At 34.7% G+C, this 19,546-nt stretch overlaps 1 protein-coding gene across 6 annotated transcripts in view; it reads right to left on the bottom strand.

The window, feature by feature from the left end:
• The window catches only part of PTPRM (protein tyrosine phosphatase receptor type M), a 966,854-nt gene that overhangs the window by 38,620 nt on the left and 908,688 nt on the right, over positions 1-19,546 (bottom strand). For all 6 annotated transcript variants that reach the window (XM_051970436.1, XM_051970437.1, XM_051970431.1 and 3 more), the window contains one exon: positions 3,177-3,293. In XM_051970436.1, coding sequence (XP_051826396.1) covers positions 3,177-3,293 — 117 coding nt within the window. The remainder of the gene's footprint in view (positions 1-3,176; positions 3,294-19,546) is intronic.

Genomic DNA, 19,546 nt, shown 5'->3' with positions numbered 1-19,546 from the left:
CCATGTTCTTTGGAAGATTGGATAGAAAAAGAATAGATTTCAGTTTGAGACATTTGCTATGAGTATGTTATTATGATTCACTGAAGATGAATGTCTTGATTCTCAGTGAAAATATTGGATTTTTAAAAAAGTTTTTAAGAGGCATTTACTAAAAAGAGTTTTTAAGAGGCTGAAGCCATACACCAATGTCTCAATAAGGTATGTAGGTAACACTGTAGTGGGTAAGTTATGAAAGTTTTACCTAATTGAAAATGTTTGAGTGTAAATCCATTATAGATTCTATATTTCTTGTTAAGGGCCAGTCTACCTGAGTTCTATAGATCTGTTCAAGTACTTAAATGGAAAAGCGAAGAAGGAAGAGATTTGGGAGACAGACTGTAAAAATACTATCTTTGTCCTTGGCCACCACCCACGACTTTGTGGGAGTAATAATTGCCCCCTCTAAAACTGATACAATACCATGTTGGCAGAGCAGAAACCTCAGCAAAGAGAAACTGGCCACTGTGGTCAGAAACCCAGGAATACTGGGAGACCATAGATACTTTAGCCACTGGAGAAGGAAGCAAGGCAAAGCTAGTATGGTGTTAGTGGGAAAAAAAATCCTGCTGTCTGGTAACTTTCTATTTTACTAAAGTGCTAAACTTACTGTTCGTACTCTTTACCCCAAGGATTCAAAACCATTTTTTGTGTCATGGATGTCTTTGGGAGTCTAGTAAAACCTATGGAACCATTCTCAGAATATTATCGACTGGAAGACAACAATAACAACAAAAAAATGGCCACTGGGCTCTTCCATTCTGTGTAGAACAGGTGGCCAATGAAAAGCCTTGCTCTTTTAGGAACAGTAAGATCAGGCTACTATTTCCTAAGCAGAAGGGCTTCAGTGGGACTACTCAGTTTTCTTTATATCAGAGGGAGATAGGGTATAGAGTCAACTGACAGCATAAGAGGTCTGATGTCCCAAAAAAGTGGAATTTTAAGCTTAAAAAGTTTTATAGGTTAAAACTGCAATGATACTTCTGAGACATCCTAAAACAAAATCAAACAATATCACTTTATTTTTTTTAAAAGGAATCAATAATTTCCTTCTTTAAAATAATCATTTAAAAACTGCACTAGACTCGGGATGTGCTGTATGTGCTTTCTTCTTGAGATAGCAGTCATCATATGGCTTTTAAATTTTGTCTAGCTTGGTATCTTTGCTTCCATTAGAAGATGGAAACCTACAAGCTAATAGGTAGACAGAAAATATGGCTTCCATATGCTGTAAATTGCAACAATTTTACTTCTTTCATAGAATAAAAAGCAAACTCAGAGCTCTACCTTGAGTGTCCCTGCTACACTATCTTCCTGAAACAGAATCACAATTACAGAAATTTCAACAAAAAGTCTCTTTTCTCTTCTAATGAGAAATAAGACATAAAATAAGCAAACGGTTGCACATAGTGCTAATGATTTGTTTTCTATAAAGATTTTGATTGTTCAAGAGCAGCCCTCTTCTTTAGAAAAGCACTAACATATCATTTTGATTTCCTCAAATACTTTTTTTTTTTAACAATCCTCCCCTCCTTCTACCATATCTTTACTTGGTTTTATGAGAGCACTGAAAATGACTAAAATAGCTGGGTAGTTCAGAAACATTTCTGTGCAGCTGTGACTGAAGAAGAGGACAATAAGAGGTTAAAAAAAGGGAAAAAGAGAAAAGAAACAAACAAACCCTCTAGCAGCATTCTCAGCTTATTAGAAAGCTCACAATTGTTCAAAGAACCCAGTGTTTAAGTGATGGTTCTTGGATGAAAGTTTTTTTTTTCTTAAATAAAATATCTAGGGTCTTTTATCCCTATCTGTTTTAATGCAGCTATTCATGAATGCTCTTGCCAAGAGCCACAGAAAAATCCTCCATATGTTTTCTCCAATCCTGGCTAAGAAGTAGAAAAGCTAACATCAAAGTATGAACTTTGGAACTTGAAGTACTAAGACAACCTGAACTCCATATTCTTTAAAGTCTCCAGATAACCTGTCTGCTTATTAAAAAAAAAGATTAAGAAAAAATCTAAATAATATGTAGGAATAGTATATGAAAATAAACATCCCTCTCAGCTTTGTGAATCTGTAATAAATATGGATCTGCAAATTGTTGTAAGGAATCCAGCAAAAAAAAAATCCTTAGACAACTCATTGGATTTCAGTAAACCTAATATTCCTCATTTGTAAAAACAGATAGTCAGACTAAATATCCCGAAGGTTGCTTCTAGCTGCAAATTCTATGGGTGTAAAATCTTGTCACATCAGAAAGATCTATCAACAGATGAACATCCTGAAGACTCCGGTATCTTGGAGAAAGTTAAGTAGGTTCCTCACCTGAGGTCAAAGACCAAAGCAAAAGTTGCAACTAAGCAATAATGGGTGTAATAGTTAAAAAATGTTGGCATATCTAAGAGTATCCCATGTATAACATCATCTATTCCACAGCTAGTACAGTTAATGCTGGCACCTGGGCCTGAAAATAATCAAGGCAACACAAGCATCCCAGACAGAATGAGACCTGCTTTTGCACTGTGCTTGTATGAATCCCCTACCAAAAAAACCTCGCATGTGCTTTTCTGTTATATATTTAAAGATGATTGGCAAAGAAAATGAGGAAAAAGCACCAACATATTTCTCAAGGGGAAAAACACCAGCAACTAGATGAAAAACAAATAGATGGGAAATAGAATATAAGATATATAGCTAGGGAAATAAATGAAATCTACCTTTTGGGTTGGCTGAACCCTATTCTATGAGAATAACATTTTTATAGCATTTTAGGGTTAATAAAACATTTTTCTCACAATTATTTCATAAGTATCATCATTTCTATTTTCCAAGTGAAGAAACTGAGGCTAAGAAATGAAATAATTTGGGCTCAGTCAAGCCAGAATTTTAACCTACTAGGTCTCTTGACTACAAATCCAATGTTCTATAAATTGGATTGTCTTATGAAAAGGGATAAGATTGAGCTTGCCAAAGATTACGAGAGTTGAAAGGGATCTAGAGAAAGGCCTGTAGTTAGCATCTCGCCTTCTAGTAGGATCACATTTTTGTTATCCCAGATGAATCAAAAATTAATAAGTTTATTGCAGCAAAAATTGATATTTACAATATCACAGTTTCACCAAGACAGAATGAACACTTACCTTTTCCACAGCAAATGTTCGAATTACATATTCTGCCAGAAGTTCTGTTTCTATTAGGGTAACTTTAATATCTTTATATATCTCCGTATCATCTGGCCAGTATTTGCAGCATTTGACCTTTTGGAAATACAAAGAAAATTAAGGGTACTCTTTGTGGATGTTGTATATATATATTTTTTGATTGAGTCTCTAAACAAGCCCTACATGGTTCACTATGACTTATAAGATAGATTTCCATCACATACACATAATTGAATCACATTCTCTAGGACAAAGCCCCTTTGTTTCCATAACCTGTGCTTATTTTCTCTTCCTTAAAAACTAGTAATCTGAATTACAAAAGGAGCAAGGATCAGGTAAATTACCTAGATTTAAGAGAAGTGAGTTTATATCAAATACAGCCAAATTACAATAACCATCTATTTTTTGTCCTTTCTTTGTGAGAGAGTAGCCCCTCACCAGATCAGACTGAATAAATTATTTATAAATTTTTGGGTTTACATATATGTGTGTGTGTCCACGCGCATGTGTGTGTATGTGTCTGTGTGTGTATGCATCTATATGTCCTGGATTCCATGTTCACACATATATACACACATAAACATCCCAAGGGATAGATATCTACAACTTCTGAATACATTCTAGTAGTAAACTAACCATGACCTTGCTATGCATGTTGGTGAGGCCATCTGAATTGATACAAATATTTTATCTAAGTGTTCAGATCAAGTATTCTAAAATATTTTTGAATGATGATGATTTTGTGGAATTGGACTAGATTCTTTCCTTTATTAGGTACCCAGAATTTCACGTTTTAATGACTCTGAGTCTAGGCAAGGTAAGTAGCAGATAAAGGAAACACACAAATACATACACATATGCACATACACACACATATATATTATATATGTATATATATCATACACATAACTTTTTTTACTCATATGAAGATATTATTCTTTAAAATAATATGCTTTTTATTTTGATAAATATGTCATGCAGAAAATTCAGGCACCATTAAACAAAACACAAGAAAATTAAAAATCACAGTTTTATCACATATTTTATGATTCCTGCTGACTCCTTCCCCAAAAGAAGCATCTGATTCTGGATGCATTTGCTCTTATCTTTTAAAACCAAAACAAGCCTAAATAAATAAATGAATAAATAAACAAAGCCAAACCCACAACTTTAAAAATAAATTCTACATGGAAAAATTACCCCAAACTCTGCTGTCACAAAAAATAGAAAGCCTCAGCTACACAATGAAGGCTAACTTTTCATCTAGGTAGCTGCTCTTCTTGGCATCCTGAAGCCAGGTACTATGTATGAACTCTTCTTTCATTTGTACTAATCCTCCCAGACACTTCTGCTTCACCCAGATTTGTCTAATATAGAACATTTTCCTGCCTGCTTATATTGCCACCTGCACCCCAGGAGCAGCACAGCTACCTGATAGCAGACGCGGGCATACTGGTACACCCATTAACTTTCCTTTTCTACTTGTTACTCTGCGCCCTCCTTCTGTGGAATCTGATCCACGCAAATATGCCTAAAGCACGTAGGAAACAGGAAGCAGCTGCAGTCCCCGGCTCTGTTGAGGCACAGCTACTGATCACCAAGTGTTACTAACATTAGCTTGGCTTCTTTCAGACAGGTGCCTGCCATTCTCAAAGGCAATCAGTTTAACCAAGTGAACAGCAACCAAAAGAATAAGAGGAAACTGAGATTTTTCTGCACTGCTTGGCTCAGAAGGGAAACACACATTTCTGACTTTGTGCTGTCTGGATGTCTTAGATTAGACTATAATTAAGGAACTATGGGCATTTTAGCTGCTTCTTTCCAGAATGTGTTTCCAGAAAGTCTGCCATCCTCTCTAGTTTAGAGGTATTTGCCTGGACAGGCAGAAAAATGCTGGACTGACCATTTCCCAAAATAACCTGCAAGGATTTTGTCCTGTTTTTAGCCCTTTAATAAGCATTTTTTAAAAAAAGCTGTTCCTTTTCATCATCTTTTCAGTTTGTTGAATCTGTGTCAAATGATTATTTTTTTCTTAAGAGATAAACTATACATATAACTTTCAAATTTTATATATTAAAGAATGACTGAATATAAGAAGAATAAATTCATGTCTAGGGATTTTTTTCTTCCTTTGAAGTTGAACCTACTAATCACGTGCCTTTCTGGGCAACAAAAAAAGGGCTTGCTCTTTAGTCAGTGAATAAACATTTATTAAGCATCTATGAAGTATTAGGAAATGTGCTAAGCACTTGGGTTACAAAAAGGTTAAAGATAGTTCCCTAGCTCAGAAATAGCAAGCAAACAAATGCTCTAAGTACAAATAAGCAATAAAACGCATATGTAGTAAATAACTAAGAAATGAAATCTAGAATTAAGAGGGTTTAGGAAAGGCTTCTTGGTAGAAGATGGGATTTTTTGTTTGGAATTAATTCCTAAGGGAAAGTAGTGGTGGAACTGAGGAGAGAGCTTCATTTCTCTCTTTTGTTCTGTGATTTTGCCAAATCAAACTGTTACTTCTAGTCATGTTCTCGCTATATGGCATCCATGAAAGGTGATGGCTTTTTTATAAAAAATATATATATATATATATATATATACACACACACACACATACACATATCTCATTAATCATAAAAAGATATTCAGACTCTGATTCCAGAAAAACATGTTGGATCCAGTGAAAAGGAACACCTAATTGCTATAATACATTTCCCCCTTTATGCTGTTTAAATGAGTCAACCTATCAATGAATCCAATATTTACTAACCATCTGTTACATGCACAACACTGTGTTAATAATGAGAAACAAAAGACATGGTCCCTGACTGCAACAATACTCAAACATCTTGGAAAAGCTAAGAGGAACATATATAAAACCAATGTTAAATGATACAAGTATTTAATTAGTTGGTAAAAGTAGTATTAATAGTGTGAATTAGTGTGGGAATTTTATGTAAACATCTTAAAGGGAAGGTCTGTATTGGGTCATCCTCTCTCAAAGAGCCATCCCTGATAGTAAAGAACTTTTTTTTTTAACAAAAAAGCAGAGAAAAATAAATGAGCAAAATTGACGATATGATGAAAAAATTTAGGAAATATAAAATAATATCAATAAAATTTATTTCAAAAGGAAATATGTTAAACTGAATGAAAATGGTCTGTCTAGGGAATTTTAAAATATTGTCAGGAAAAGAAAATATGCCTATTTTTATCATATTAGTTTATTATTTCTGCAGAAGAAAAGTGTTCCAAAAAATCTGAAGGGAAGGTATTATTATGAAAGGCAGATCCTTAGACAAAGGAGAAATGTTTAAAAAAAAAAGTTGGGGGGGGAACAGTGAATGACAGAATTTCAGAAAAGAAAAAATTGAAACCAGTCAATCCCCTTCATTTCATAGATGAAAACATTAGGCTAGGAGAGGCAATAAGTAGAGAAGAAAGGTGTAATGGGCTGAAGCTCGAGTTGATGCACTGACGTCCCAAGCACATGAGGCTAAATAGTAATTGGACCATACTCTATTAATATATAAGCTTGGAGAAAGACTGGTCCCACCCACTGTTGTGCAAGTCCTAAAGCATTGTATAGGAAATGACGATTTTGGTGGGTGGAGGCAGAGGGGCAGAGAGAGAGATGGAAAGAGAGACTGATGGCCAGTTCCTGTCGCAGCTTTGACTTCCACAAAGAATAAAGATTGAAAATTTTCCCTTAACCTGAATTCCTGACTCCGGCTGATTTTAAAATACGCTGTCATCACAGAAAGGTCACTGGATTTGGAGTGCTGAAGAATTGAGTTCAAATCCTGACTTACACATGTATAGCAGTGTGATTGATAGCTAATCACTTAATTTTTATGAACCTGTTTTCTCACCTAAAATGAAAGATTGGGTTTGAAGATGGCCTCTATGGTCCCTTCCAGCTCCAGATTTATAATTCTATGATCTATATACCAGAAGTGATACACTCAGTTAATGACACAGCACTAGAATCCAAATCTCCCGATTTTAAGTTCAGTGTTTTCTTTATTCTATTTGTACTACTTTTTTTTTTTTTAACTTTGCCTCCATTCCCTCAAATTCATTCTGCTTAAAGAAAAATATTCCAATGTAGGGATAAGTTTATCCAAATCAAAACCTCTCATTCACATAGTTATTTGGGCCAAGAAGAAAAGCAAACAAAATATTATAACATCACAGGATCTTTTCCCTCTTTTTCCTAACTGGGAGTATGAGCATTAGAATTCTTTTGAATATAATGTTTACAGCATGCCTATCCTTACAAATGGATAGGTAGAAAGTGCAATTGGATTTTTTACAAAAAGTTCTGTTTAATACAAAAGCTGGTGAAGTGATGGATTTATTTTATGAGGAAATGAACAACTGAAATGATTGAAGGTTTGTTGTGGCCAGAGGAGGCTTTATAGTGTTTGGCAATAAACATAACCTTGAAAGGAGAGAATGGAAGCAAGAAGATAATAGCAACAGAATTATTAGCAAATTTTCAATGGATTCATCTATTAGGAGACAAAAGCATGCAGACTTTGACCCCAATTTTATTTATAATCATCAACAGGCCCTGCTGAGTATGGCTTTGATGGAGATACTGAATGGCAGGGAGCAAAAACACTACATAAAGCACTGGTACTGTGGGGCTCTAGACAACAGCAGTTTCCAACCAGGCTTCCTTATTCAATGCTACAGCCTTATTCAGTGCTACATTCTGTATTCAAACTCTATTTTCTTGCAGAATCATATCACAAGTCCAAAGTACTCCTCATTTAAACTCAAGAACACAAAGAGCTCTAGTCCTATCTGATCTGGGGATCACCTTCAGGAAACACTTTGGGAATTCTTGAAAAGTAGCTGTCTAAATTTACCTACTACGCCTTACCTAGCCAAGAACTTTCTGTTGCCTTTATGGTTTGGCTGAAAGAAAAAGACACTATAAACCTTATATAACTTGCCCTTTCTCTTTTTTAATATTATGCCTTCTGAAGGACAGAATCATTTTTCCCCCACAATATGGCTTCTTACCCTTCATTCCCTTTTCTACTTTGCATGATATTTACTTTGCTAAGGGATATACAGTACTAGAAAACAATCATTCTGCGTTATTGTCACTCTTACACAATTCCTACAGTTCCTAAGTAATTATAAGCTGAGACTTCTTTGAAATAGTAGGCTCTTGCAAATAGTAGATTTTTAATAAATGCTGGTTGTTGTTGATGATTTTTTAAGAGCCACATAAGAAATGAGCCTTGTTGCTCTCCAAACATGCTTTATTTTTGACATAAAACTGTACTACTGAATTTGATCAGAAAATACAGTTAACTCTGGGCTCCTGCCAAGAAGAGTTTCTTGCCAGGTTTCCAACAAATCCACTTATTCAAGACTATTTGATTTCAACTTTTATACACTAAAACTAACTCCAAATAATATTGGCTATTTCCAAAATTTAAATCTACCCTCAATTAAGAATTTTTATTTTTAAAATGGTAATATTCTGAAGGTAATTGCAAAAGAAAAGTTCCAAAAATATTTGAAATAATGGTGACATTATTAAAAAAAATCCATTTTCCCAGAGTGATGCTACATTGAATAAGATACTAATACTCATATGGATGTTGATGATTTTGTCCAATAGACTCCATCTAAAATGGAACTATAAGAGAAATGAATGACATTGTAATGGGGCAGTTGGATCTATAGCAACAAGGTTATAAATGGAAGATAGTTCATGAGAGGTTAAAATTCAGATCATCACAGCTTAAAAAACAGATTTTACTGAGAATTTATGTTACTCAGCTGAATAAAATAGGACTATTTCATGACATACTAACAGACTAGAAAAATATCATTTCTCTTGTTTGGCATATTCTATCTGCTATCCAAACCTATTGAAATTCTGTTTATTTTTCAAGACGTATATCAATCGCTCTCTTTTCCAGGATGAATTAACAAAAATGTTTTATGAATTTTTTTTTGTTTTATGAATGTCTTTTGTGTTTTATTATAAGATCATACAGAAATTAAAGCAAAAAAGCCTCACAAGGCATTTGGTCCTCCTCATTTTATAGATAAGGAAACCGAATCCCAGAAAAGTTAAAAGATTTGCCGAAGGTCACTCAAACATTAAATATAAGAGATGGAAACCAGGTCCACCAAATCTAAATTCAGTACTCTTTCCATTGCACTAAAAAAGTATAGTGCAAGAAATATAACAGTGTAAGAAACTGATCATTATAGAATGAAAACCAAAGATGAATAATAACTCATAGTAATAACTCATAGTTGTAAATTTAAAGACACACAATAAAAATTTTGGCAAGTCTGTTTCCACTGATGAACACCAAAATATTATTTGACTACTTCTGATCACATGACCTTCCTTTTTAATTAAAGGGAAAAAAAGAGAGTTTAAGTTAAGGAAAATGCTTATTAGACTGACCAAGCCTGAAGAATTCCAACATTCCAACCCCAGTTCCTCTTCTTACTCTTCTGAGACACTCCACAGAAGTCTCCTAGATCCAATTAGTTGGAAGCAATCTCTTTCTTCTCTAAACTCTCAGAGTATTATCAAAATACTACTTGCCTCAGAGCACTTGCATTCAATCTTGTATTATAATTATTTGTTCTCCTGTAATTCCATACTTCTAGCTTGTAACTTCCTCAATGATAGGGACCATATTTGTGTGTGTGTGTGTATGTCTTTCAGAGTGTCCAGCACAGTATACAGTATATGCCTGAGAAATATTTGTGGCATGAATGACTTCGGAAATAGTTTAGAGAATCTGTAGTTCAGAGAGCAGAGAGTTAGCAGAGAGTACTTACTATTCTGATAGACTGGCTACATTTTTCAAATGCCAAATATATCCTTGCCAAAAAAGATTATTGTATGGAGAACTCCCATAGGGCACGCAATGAAAGGATGCTCTCAAGGTTTCTCTCAAGAACTTTGGAACTGGTCTGAATATGGAAGGTCACCCAGTATGGTATGTGCTCACCAGAAAAGGTGCTGTTTTTTATGAGTAAAATAGAATTGAAATAGCTCAAAAGAAACATGAGATACTAAAATCTAGAAAATCAACCCCAAATATGCACATGGACTATTTTTTGCCCAACTTGTGGTAGAGCATTCTGAGTTCATATTGGTCTGATCAGCTACATTAGATATAATGTAACTTAATTCTTACATAGTGATGTCATTTTGGTCTTCTTCAAGAACAAACTACATCAACCAGTCAGTTCTAGGATATCCTTGCTTCACATCTTATAAACTATTTGGACTGCAATTCATACAAGTTTAAGTTGAAGAAGATCTTTAATTCTGGAGATAATCTCAGAGGCATTTCTAAAAGGGTATTGAGTCTGAAGCAAATCATAAGATAAAACCCCTCCCCTGTACTATATCTCCATTGTTTTTATGCATGTGAAATCCTATTAAAATAAACTTTAAGGAAAACATTGTAAGAGAAGAGTAGCACAGAATTTTAAAGAAGGGAAACATATATAGTCTAAGAAAATACTCAAAAGTGAGAAGAAATAGAGTCTGAGAATAACCAATATGAAAACAGAAGACTCTTTGCAAAAATGATTAAAAGTATTTAAAGCCAAAAGTAAGCATTATATGCATAAGAAAAACACTAAAAGCTTTCCCATTAAATATAGGAGTAAAGAAAGAATGATTTTGCTTTGTTGTTATTTGATATAGTTCTAGCTTAGCAATGGCAATAACACAAAATAAAGGAATTAAAAACATAATAAAATAGACAAAATAAAAACTCTCTTTGCTAATGGCATATGACTCACTTTGAAAATTCCAGAGTATTAAGTAAAAAAAAATACACTGAAATAATAGCTTCAATTTAGCTACAAGCTACAAAATAAATCTACAAAATCCCAACAAAATTTCTATATAATGATCACAAATCCAGAAGGCAACAATAGATATGAAGGATCCATTCAAAAGAACTACAAAATGCATAAAATATTTAGGAATAATCTGCCAAAGAACACGCAATACTAGTTTGTATTCAATAGTAAAATGATCCTTAATAGCTAGAGGAATATTCAACTCAATTCAATAAATGTTTATTAAGTGTCTATTATGTGCTAGGTACTATACAAAGTGCTGAGAAAAAAGGGGCAAAAAGACAGTTACTGCCCTCAAGAAGTTTACATTAATATTCAATGCTCCTGGCTAGATTAGAGCAATAAAATAAAGATGACAGTACTATTAAAGTTAATTAATGGATTTTAAATGCCATACAAATCAAAAAACAAAAGGGATATTTTACAGAGCATATACAGTAACAAAATTCATTTGGAGAAATAAAAGATCCATAATAGGAACATCAAGACAGTGAAAAAATTAGTAGGCATCATAGGGGCCTTAGACTCTCAATAGCTATGTGATCCTGGGCAGGTCACTTAATCCTAACTTGCTGCCTTATTCCACAGGAGAATGAAATATCTTTGTCAAGAAAACCTCCTATGTGTCCTGAAGAACTGGACATAACTGAATGATTCAACTACCAGAGACATGTACAAGAACAAGAGCTATCCCCAGTTGAAAAATCATATATTCAATACCTAAATCCACATAAACAAACAGTTTTCAAAGGAATTGCAAACTATTAACAACCTCATAAAAGATTGTTCCAAATTGGGAGAGGTTAACAAAAGATTACTGGAATAGTCAACATTGGACAGTTTGTGGAAAGACAGGCACATTGATACATTGTTGGTAGAGCTATGAATTAGTGCATCGGTTTTAGAAAATGGAATGATTCAAATAAAATGTATGAAATGTCCATAATTTTTTCCTACTTTATATATCCCAAGTAAATAACTGAAAAAATAAAGGTTTTACATACAGCAAAATATTTACAGTAGTATTTTACCTTGTACCAAAATAGATATTTGTCAATTGGGGAAATGGATAAATAAATTGTGGCACATAAATGTAATAGAGCACTATTTTGCTGTTTAAAAAAAAGGTGGACATGATGAATACAGAAAACATAGAAAGACAAGAAGTGATATAAAGTAAAACCAGGAAAACAATATATTCAATGATAATGTAAATGGAAAGAATGACAAATTTAAAGCTGAGAAAACATAAACAATAAACTACTTTTCAAAGAAGAAAGATGGAAAGATACCTTGCATTATTCTTTTGCAGGAGTTAGGAGTTCACAGGTATGGAAAACTGCATATAATGTCAGATTTTTTTTCCAATATGTTGATCAGTTTTTCTGTTTGTTTTGTTTTCTTTTTTCAAAAATATTATTGTTATAAGGAACAGCTCTTTAGGTGGGAGGGGATTATCTAGTGGAAATCTAGATTATAAAAATGACTGCAAAACATTAAAAATAATTATCTCATGACATTTTTGTGGACATTGGAAATATAAAAGTGGTGGCTCCTTCAGTTATTCTATTCCTCCACCTCAGAGATAGGGACAACTGCCCTCATTTGTTCATCTTTAGATTATCTTTGGGCATAACTCACATATAGTTTCTAATTTGATGCTATCAGTACTTAGATATATGTCCATATGTATCTACCAATGCATTCTGGTAGTTTATGCCCTAAATTGTCCTAGATGGAAAAATATAGATATAGATATATTAGTAGAATCTTTGAATTTTAGAATCTACCTTGGAAAATAAAACCCAAGTTGAATGACCTAGAAATATGGAGCTTCAGAAAATAGGAAACTAGGCTGTATGAAACCCAAATCTCTTTTCATTTTGTATATTTCATGTTTACTAGAACCTTAATCTAGAATAGGAAGCCCATGAGATCTAACTTTGGTTATAGATGGTTTACTCCTTTTAGGTAGTCTTTTTGGAACCACTTAGTCAGGAAGTAAATTATTTTTCAGGCTAAGTAACAATATATAGTGGGGTTGATTTGGGCCTGGCTCCCTTTCTGTTACCTCAGCAAAAAAACATATAGATGTTCTGGGTCTCAGTTTCTTCACCCATGAAATAAAGATAATGACAGTACTCTTCTACATAGGGTTGCATATAGAGTGACTGAAAAGAGACACTTTAAAAAAAAACTTGAGAAATTATAGTGATTAGAGCATTTTTATTGATTTTACCCAGTTCGTCTCTATCTACCAAATAAATAACCCTCCAAAAGAGATTTTATTAATAATGTCAACTCACAATTTATATAGTGTTTTCTAGTTTTCAAAGTACTTACAATTAAAATTTTTGAGCTGTCTATTATTTCATAAGTGACGAACTTTTTCTATCAATGTAGATAAGACATTATCTGTGTAATTTACTGTTTTAGAAAATTCCTAGAATACTGGAGAATTAAATAATAGCCAATAATAATAACAACAACAGTAACTTTATATACTACTTACTATAGTCCAGGCACTGTGCTTAAGTTATTATTATTATTTTTTTTTGCTGAGGCAATTTGGATTAAGTGACTTGCCCAGGGTCACATAGCTTTGAACTCAGGTCCTCCTGACTTCAGGACTGGTGCTCTATCCACTGTACCACCTAGCTGCTCTGTGCTTAAGTTCTTTATAATTATTTTTAATAAAAAATACTATTATTAGCTCCATTTTCAGATAAGGAAATTGAGACATATTGAAAATATGTTCCGGGTCATAAGGCCAGTATGTGTCAGAGGTAAAACCTGAAACTTGGTCTTTTTGATTCTGAAGCCAACTCATCTTCACAATAACCCTGTGAAGTGGCTAGTTAAAATATTATTATCCCAGAGCCTCAGAGAAGATAAATAGTTTACCCAAAGTCATCACACTAAGTAGTGGGGGCTGGGACTTCAACCTAACTTCTTATTACACAAGGCTGCCAGAAAAAGAAAAAGAAAGGCACAGAGCATCCCTGCCAATCCACTGCCAGAGCTGTACTCTTAGCCACAAAATCAGAAGGAAAAAAATGTCTCTCTGGGAGAGAGATCATCCATATTATCTTTTATCTCAAAAAACAAAGGGTTATCCATATGGGAGGTTTCATTTGTGTCAGAGTAGAAAGCCAAGAATTTACAGAAGTAAAGATAAGACTCTCAGGATAGGGAGTTTTTCCTTAGTTCTTATATTCCTTCCCAGCAGGAAGGACTGGTCCCAACTGTCTGTCATAATTCTTTTATAGCTCCTTTCTATTAACTCCTGGAAAATCATCCAATGAATTTCCTCTGTAGTCAACTTTTTAAATCACTTATTTTGCTCTTCTTTGCAGTCAGCTCTCACATTGAGCTTCCCCCCAGCCCTATTCCAGCACCACTTTCTCAGTTTTCAGATATGTTTTCTCTGACCAAGATTCCTTTATCCTGACAGGTTCTAAGCTCAAAAACTTGGTGCCCAGAGCTTATTTACCTAGGTGTGCCCTTGATATGTCAGAAAGACTGATGTTAAGGTTGGAACTCTTTGCATGTAAGTGTGTTGAGCTGTTCTATCTTCTAACTGCCAGGAATCTGGTCCAGTTTCTTAAGAGCTAAGTCTTTGCCCCTCTTTTAGTCTGCTGTTCAATATATCATAGGATAGTCAGTTTTACAGAATAAATTCTGAGTCAGAATCTTTTTCTAGGTGACTTTTGTTTTTCTGTGATTCCTTGAGAGCAAAATGCCTTTGCCTTCAATAATATCTAATAGAATATAGAAGCTAGAAAGGATCAATGAGGGTTAATCCTATCTGTTTTAATTAAGATTTAGAATATTCAAGTCCCATATAAGAAATCCAAAGCACATAAAGACAATAAATGTAAGCCAGCTTTACTGAAGATATTCAGAAAATGAAGGGGGTAGTTAGGATGTACACAAGTTAGACAACTGAGATCCTGAATGGAATTAGGTGCACTACTGGGATGCAGAGAGAGTGAGACACCTTTTCCCAATGAATAAAGTCTGGAAGTATTTTTTTAATTTTGTTTTTTAATATGGTAGGATTATCATGGAAGGACCATGCATCTGGCCCCAAAAGCCTAGTGCTGATCTATGTTAGTCAAGGGATGAAAAACTCTTGGGAAACTGGTGGCTAGTTGATATTTAAACTTCTTAGGTGAAAAAGAAGGGACTATGGATTATTATTGCAGATTTTATTCAGACCAGGTGATTGGTTTTTGAACTTTCCTGGGGCTTCTTAATTTACTAGGGTATGGAGGGTAGAGGAGTGATTATATTCTCCAATGATGAAAATTACAGCCCATTCATTTCTGCTCATCCTATACACTTATCATCATGTCTTCTCATAAATCCTCCATGGGGAGAGAAGAAATCTCTTGGCACTGCATGGATGCCAATGGCAAACTTTTTTTTTTATACTGATCATAGATCTCCAAATGTAATTTTATGTCATTTTCCTTCATGATTCATTACTGGTAATGTTTTGCATGCTTTAGAATGCCATTTTGCAGCCATTGCAATGTGTGGAACCAGATGAACAATTCTCTGTAAGGAACATCAAGTATAGGAAACATCATGTTTGATTGGACCATAGCAGGCAAACTTCTTTTTCTTATCATGTGGAACTTTAATTCTCCAGAGAATGTAGCATGTCATGATTCAAAGTGTTATGTGAAAGAATATTGTTAAGAGCTGTGATTCAGGGAGGAGCTTGGAGTTATTAAAAACCCTGTGCAAATCCCTCAAAGTAAGAAAATCAGCTTTTCTTCCACCTCAAGTCCAGGCTCTGTCTTGACCAGACTGGGTCTTTCCTCTGTTAGTTATTCCCTTTGTATATATAACTTGTTTAACTTGTATATATCTTGTTTGTATATATTTGTTTGCATGTTGTTTCCCCTATTAGATTACAAAATCCCTGAAGGCAGGGATTGTCTGATTCCTTTTGTATCCCCAATGTTCAGCATAGGGTCTAGTACTTGTTATTAATTAAAAACTATTATTATGAAAAATCAAAAAGTTGAAAAACAATGATCTCTGACTTTAAGGAATATTAAAATTAATAGTGGGGTAATAATTATTATCACTATAGTAATAGTAATGATAATTTTAATTTATATAGCACTTAAAGGATTACAAAACCCTTTGCATATATTATCTCATTTGGTCCTATAAGAGCATTGCTAATATTACTCAAGGTATTCTATACATGGTAGCTATTATCATCATTATTATCATCAACCCTCTGCAAGCTTTTAAGCTCTCTGAGAACAGAAATTATTGTTTCCATGTTCAAATCTCTAATCAAACAGGATGGCAAGAAGTATTCAAGGAGCTGCACCATATCTACTTCAGGCTTCATAAGACTGATCAATTAATCAATAAGAATTTATTAAACACCTACTCTGTAGCTAAATGCTGAGGATAGGAAAAAATCTGCTCTCAAGGAGCTTACAATCTAATGATGAAAAAACAACATGCATTTATATTTACCGATTTGTATATGTACATGTGTGTTTGTGACACACACATATATAAGAGAAAGTGATGTGAACTTGAAGAGGTCATTCAGTCAGTCAATCAGATAACAATCATTTCTTGAGCTCCTACGAGGGGCTGCAGTAAGTGCAGGGGGCCATCGAGTAATCAGAGTCAATAAGTAGAGAGAGAGAAGCATCTGTTCCAGATAGGGGAGAGATAGTAAATGCACAGAGGAAAGGGAGGGCAAATCTTTTGGTAGAGTCCTGAGCCTAGAATGAGGAAGACCTGCATTCAATTTCAGCCTTAGATTCTTAGATTAGTCACAGAGGCTCTGTGACTAGGCAAGTCATTTGATTTCTGCCTTAGTTTCCTCAACTGTACAATTATACAACTGTATAATAACAGCATCTGCCTCTTAGGGTTATTGTGACGATCAACTGAGATAATATTTATAAAGCACTTGGCACATAGTAGGTACCATACACATGCTAGTTATCACTAGCATCTTTACAATTGTTATCTTTTGGCTATGCAAGAATAAAGAGGTACAACCATGACATAAAAGTAGAAATTAAGCTGGAGCAAGATTGTAGCTGTCCTTGAATGTCTGACTACAAGGGGCTCTTGTTTTATTCAGTGGGCAATGTGAAATCACTATGAAGGATTTTGGGGCATCGTGAAATGTATTTTGGTGAGAGAATGAAGGATAGATAAGAAAGGATAAAAAAGTCTGAAGAGAGCTAGATGAAGGAAATGCTCCAAGAGGTCAGGCAGTAGGCATTACTATCATACAGGAAAGTAGTAATGAAAGCCTAAATTAATGGTAGGTTCATGCATTGTAGAACTGGAAGAGATGTAGAGGTGAGAATACAATTCTCTCTCACATTATAGAGGAAGAAAGGAAGATGCAGAGAGGAAAATAACCTATTTAAGCTTACAAAAATAAATAATGAGAATTCAAACACAACCCTCACCTTCCAAATCCAGCACTTTTCACTAGATTGGTATTGGTGAGAAGGAAAAAAGGGAATGAATGTAAGGAACAATAACTCAATTGTTACAGAATGGTAGTGTCTTCAAAAGGAACACAGAAGCTAAGAAGGTGGGGAAATGGAAATAAGGGAAGGAGTCTGGAACTCAGTTTTAAAAACAAATGTAAAAAATTGTTTTAAATCTAACTGGGAAAAGTAAAAATACTAAATAAGCCAATTAAATAATTTAAGAAAAGAAGGTTAAATGTCTATTGGGTAGACATTTATTTGTTTGAGTCATCTTATTTGTTTGAGCCTCAATTTCCTCATCTGTAAAAATGAGGCAGCGAGGTAGATTTGATATTTAAAGTCAATCTTTCTAGTCTCAACATTCCATGATTTTGCTGTAGCTGAAGATGAAATCAGTAGCAGAGATAGACAGATCTCTTGACTGTAGAGTTCCTTCAACTGCTGACATTTACTATTAAAATATTACTGTAATTTCTCCTTTAATTAAGGCACCACGATACTAGGTTTCTTGTTTCTTTGCTGGGAGGAGATATAAAAAAGCTGTAAATCTATTGAGTGGTTTATTTTTACTAGTTTGGCCGTTTTCTTTTTGAATCTCAGTAAGAAACTCTGCCAGGGGCTCTTAACCTTTTTAATGTCACGGACTCCACTGGCAGTCTAGTGAAACCAACTATTGAAATGCAGTTATGAAAATATAAAAAATAAGTTCATGGACCCCAGGTTAAGAACCCTTGATCTATGTCCATCTGTTCAGCTGTCTAACCTCAGCCTGTAGGGTAGGGGACAACAGAGAATTGAGGCTAGCAGTTAGAAATGGAAGAGAATAAAGTTGGCTCACAAGAAGGGGAATAGCTAATGAGTGTTTCCATGCAGTAATTATTACAGGACAGCCCACACCTACCATTTAAGAAGTGGAGAAAAATATTTTCAAATGTTCATATGGGCAGAAGAGAAATAGAGGATTATTGTAGCTTTGAGACCATCGTATACTGCAACCAATTACAATGCCAACAAACTACAGATGTACACTGCATGAGCAGGTAAAGATGTGATTGGGAGTGGGATAAAATCTTAGTTTATAATGCATTCATCCCAAGATACCCTTGTCCATCTGCCACACATTTTGGTCCATCCTTCCCTCTCCCTAAAGCCTTATGAACCCCAAAGCAGGTGACCAACTCTATGTATCCCAAAGATCATTGCGCAGGGTACAAGTTAAAGCTAAAGAAAGCAAGGAGAGCCAACTGGGGAGTCCCAGTTCAGATGAGAGAATGCAGTGAATAATGTATCAGGCACAGAAATGGATGATAATGAGGGGCTTGCCTGGGCCAGTTTCATTGTTTAAAAAGCAGCAAAAGAGTTTCGCTGCAGGCAAGTGACAAGCTTGAAGTGGTGGCCATGAAGAGAGACACAGAGGCACACTCAGCCTCAGGTTCGGTAGGAGAATGCTAAAGAGCTGATCTGCACACTGAGCAGAGAAGCTGGGCAGCCCAGGAGAGTGTATTCTGAGAAAGACACTTTTTATTCAGACCTTCAAATTTGCTTTGATCCTGTAATATTCTGCTCCTATGACAATATCAGAGATGGCTCATTTTAAAATCCAGGATAACTTATACATAGCCTGTGCAGAATTGTTTCAGAAATCCTAATTTACAATTCATATAGATTAGAACCAAAAGGCATCCCTTTTTTCATAGTAAGGGACTTCTGGTTTAAGTCAAACTATATTGAAATAAATGCTAAAAAAAATGAATCATCTAGGTTAAGTAGACATGGGAGAAGGGAAAGGGAGAAGGGAAGAGGAAGAAAGGAGAGAGAGGAGGAGGGAGGAAAGGGGAAGTGAGATGGGTGGGTAAGGGAGGGAGAGGGAAAGGAAGAGAGGGAAGAAGAAAAAGAGAGTGAAAATGTACCACAGAGGTTCTACCTCTCCAGAATTAAAGAAAACAGAAAATCTGTAGTTTAATTTATCTTGTGTGTTTGTAT

This window comes from Antechinus flavipes, chromosome 1, assembly GCF_016432865.1.
Source record: "Antechinus flavipes isolate AdamAnt ecotype Samford, QLD, Australia chromosome 1, AdamAnt_v2, whole genome shotgun sequence".
Lineage (NCBI taxonomy): Eukaryota > Metazoa > Chordata > Mammalia > Dasyuromorphia > Dasyuridae > Antechinus > Antechinus flavipes.
Note: the sequence above shows the minus strand (reverse complement) of the source record. Positions and strands in the feature narration are given on the sequence as shown.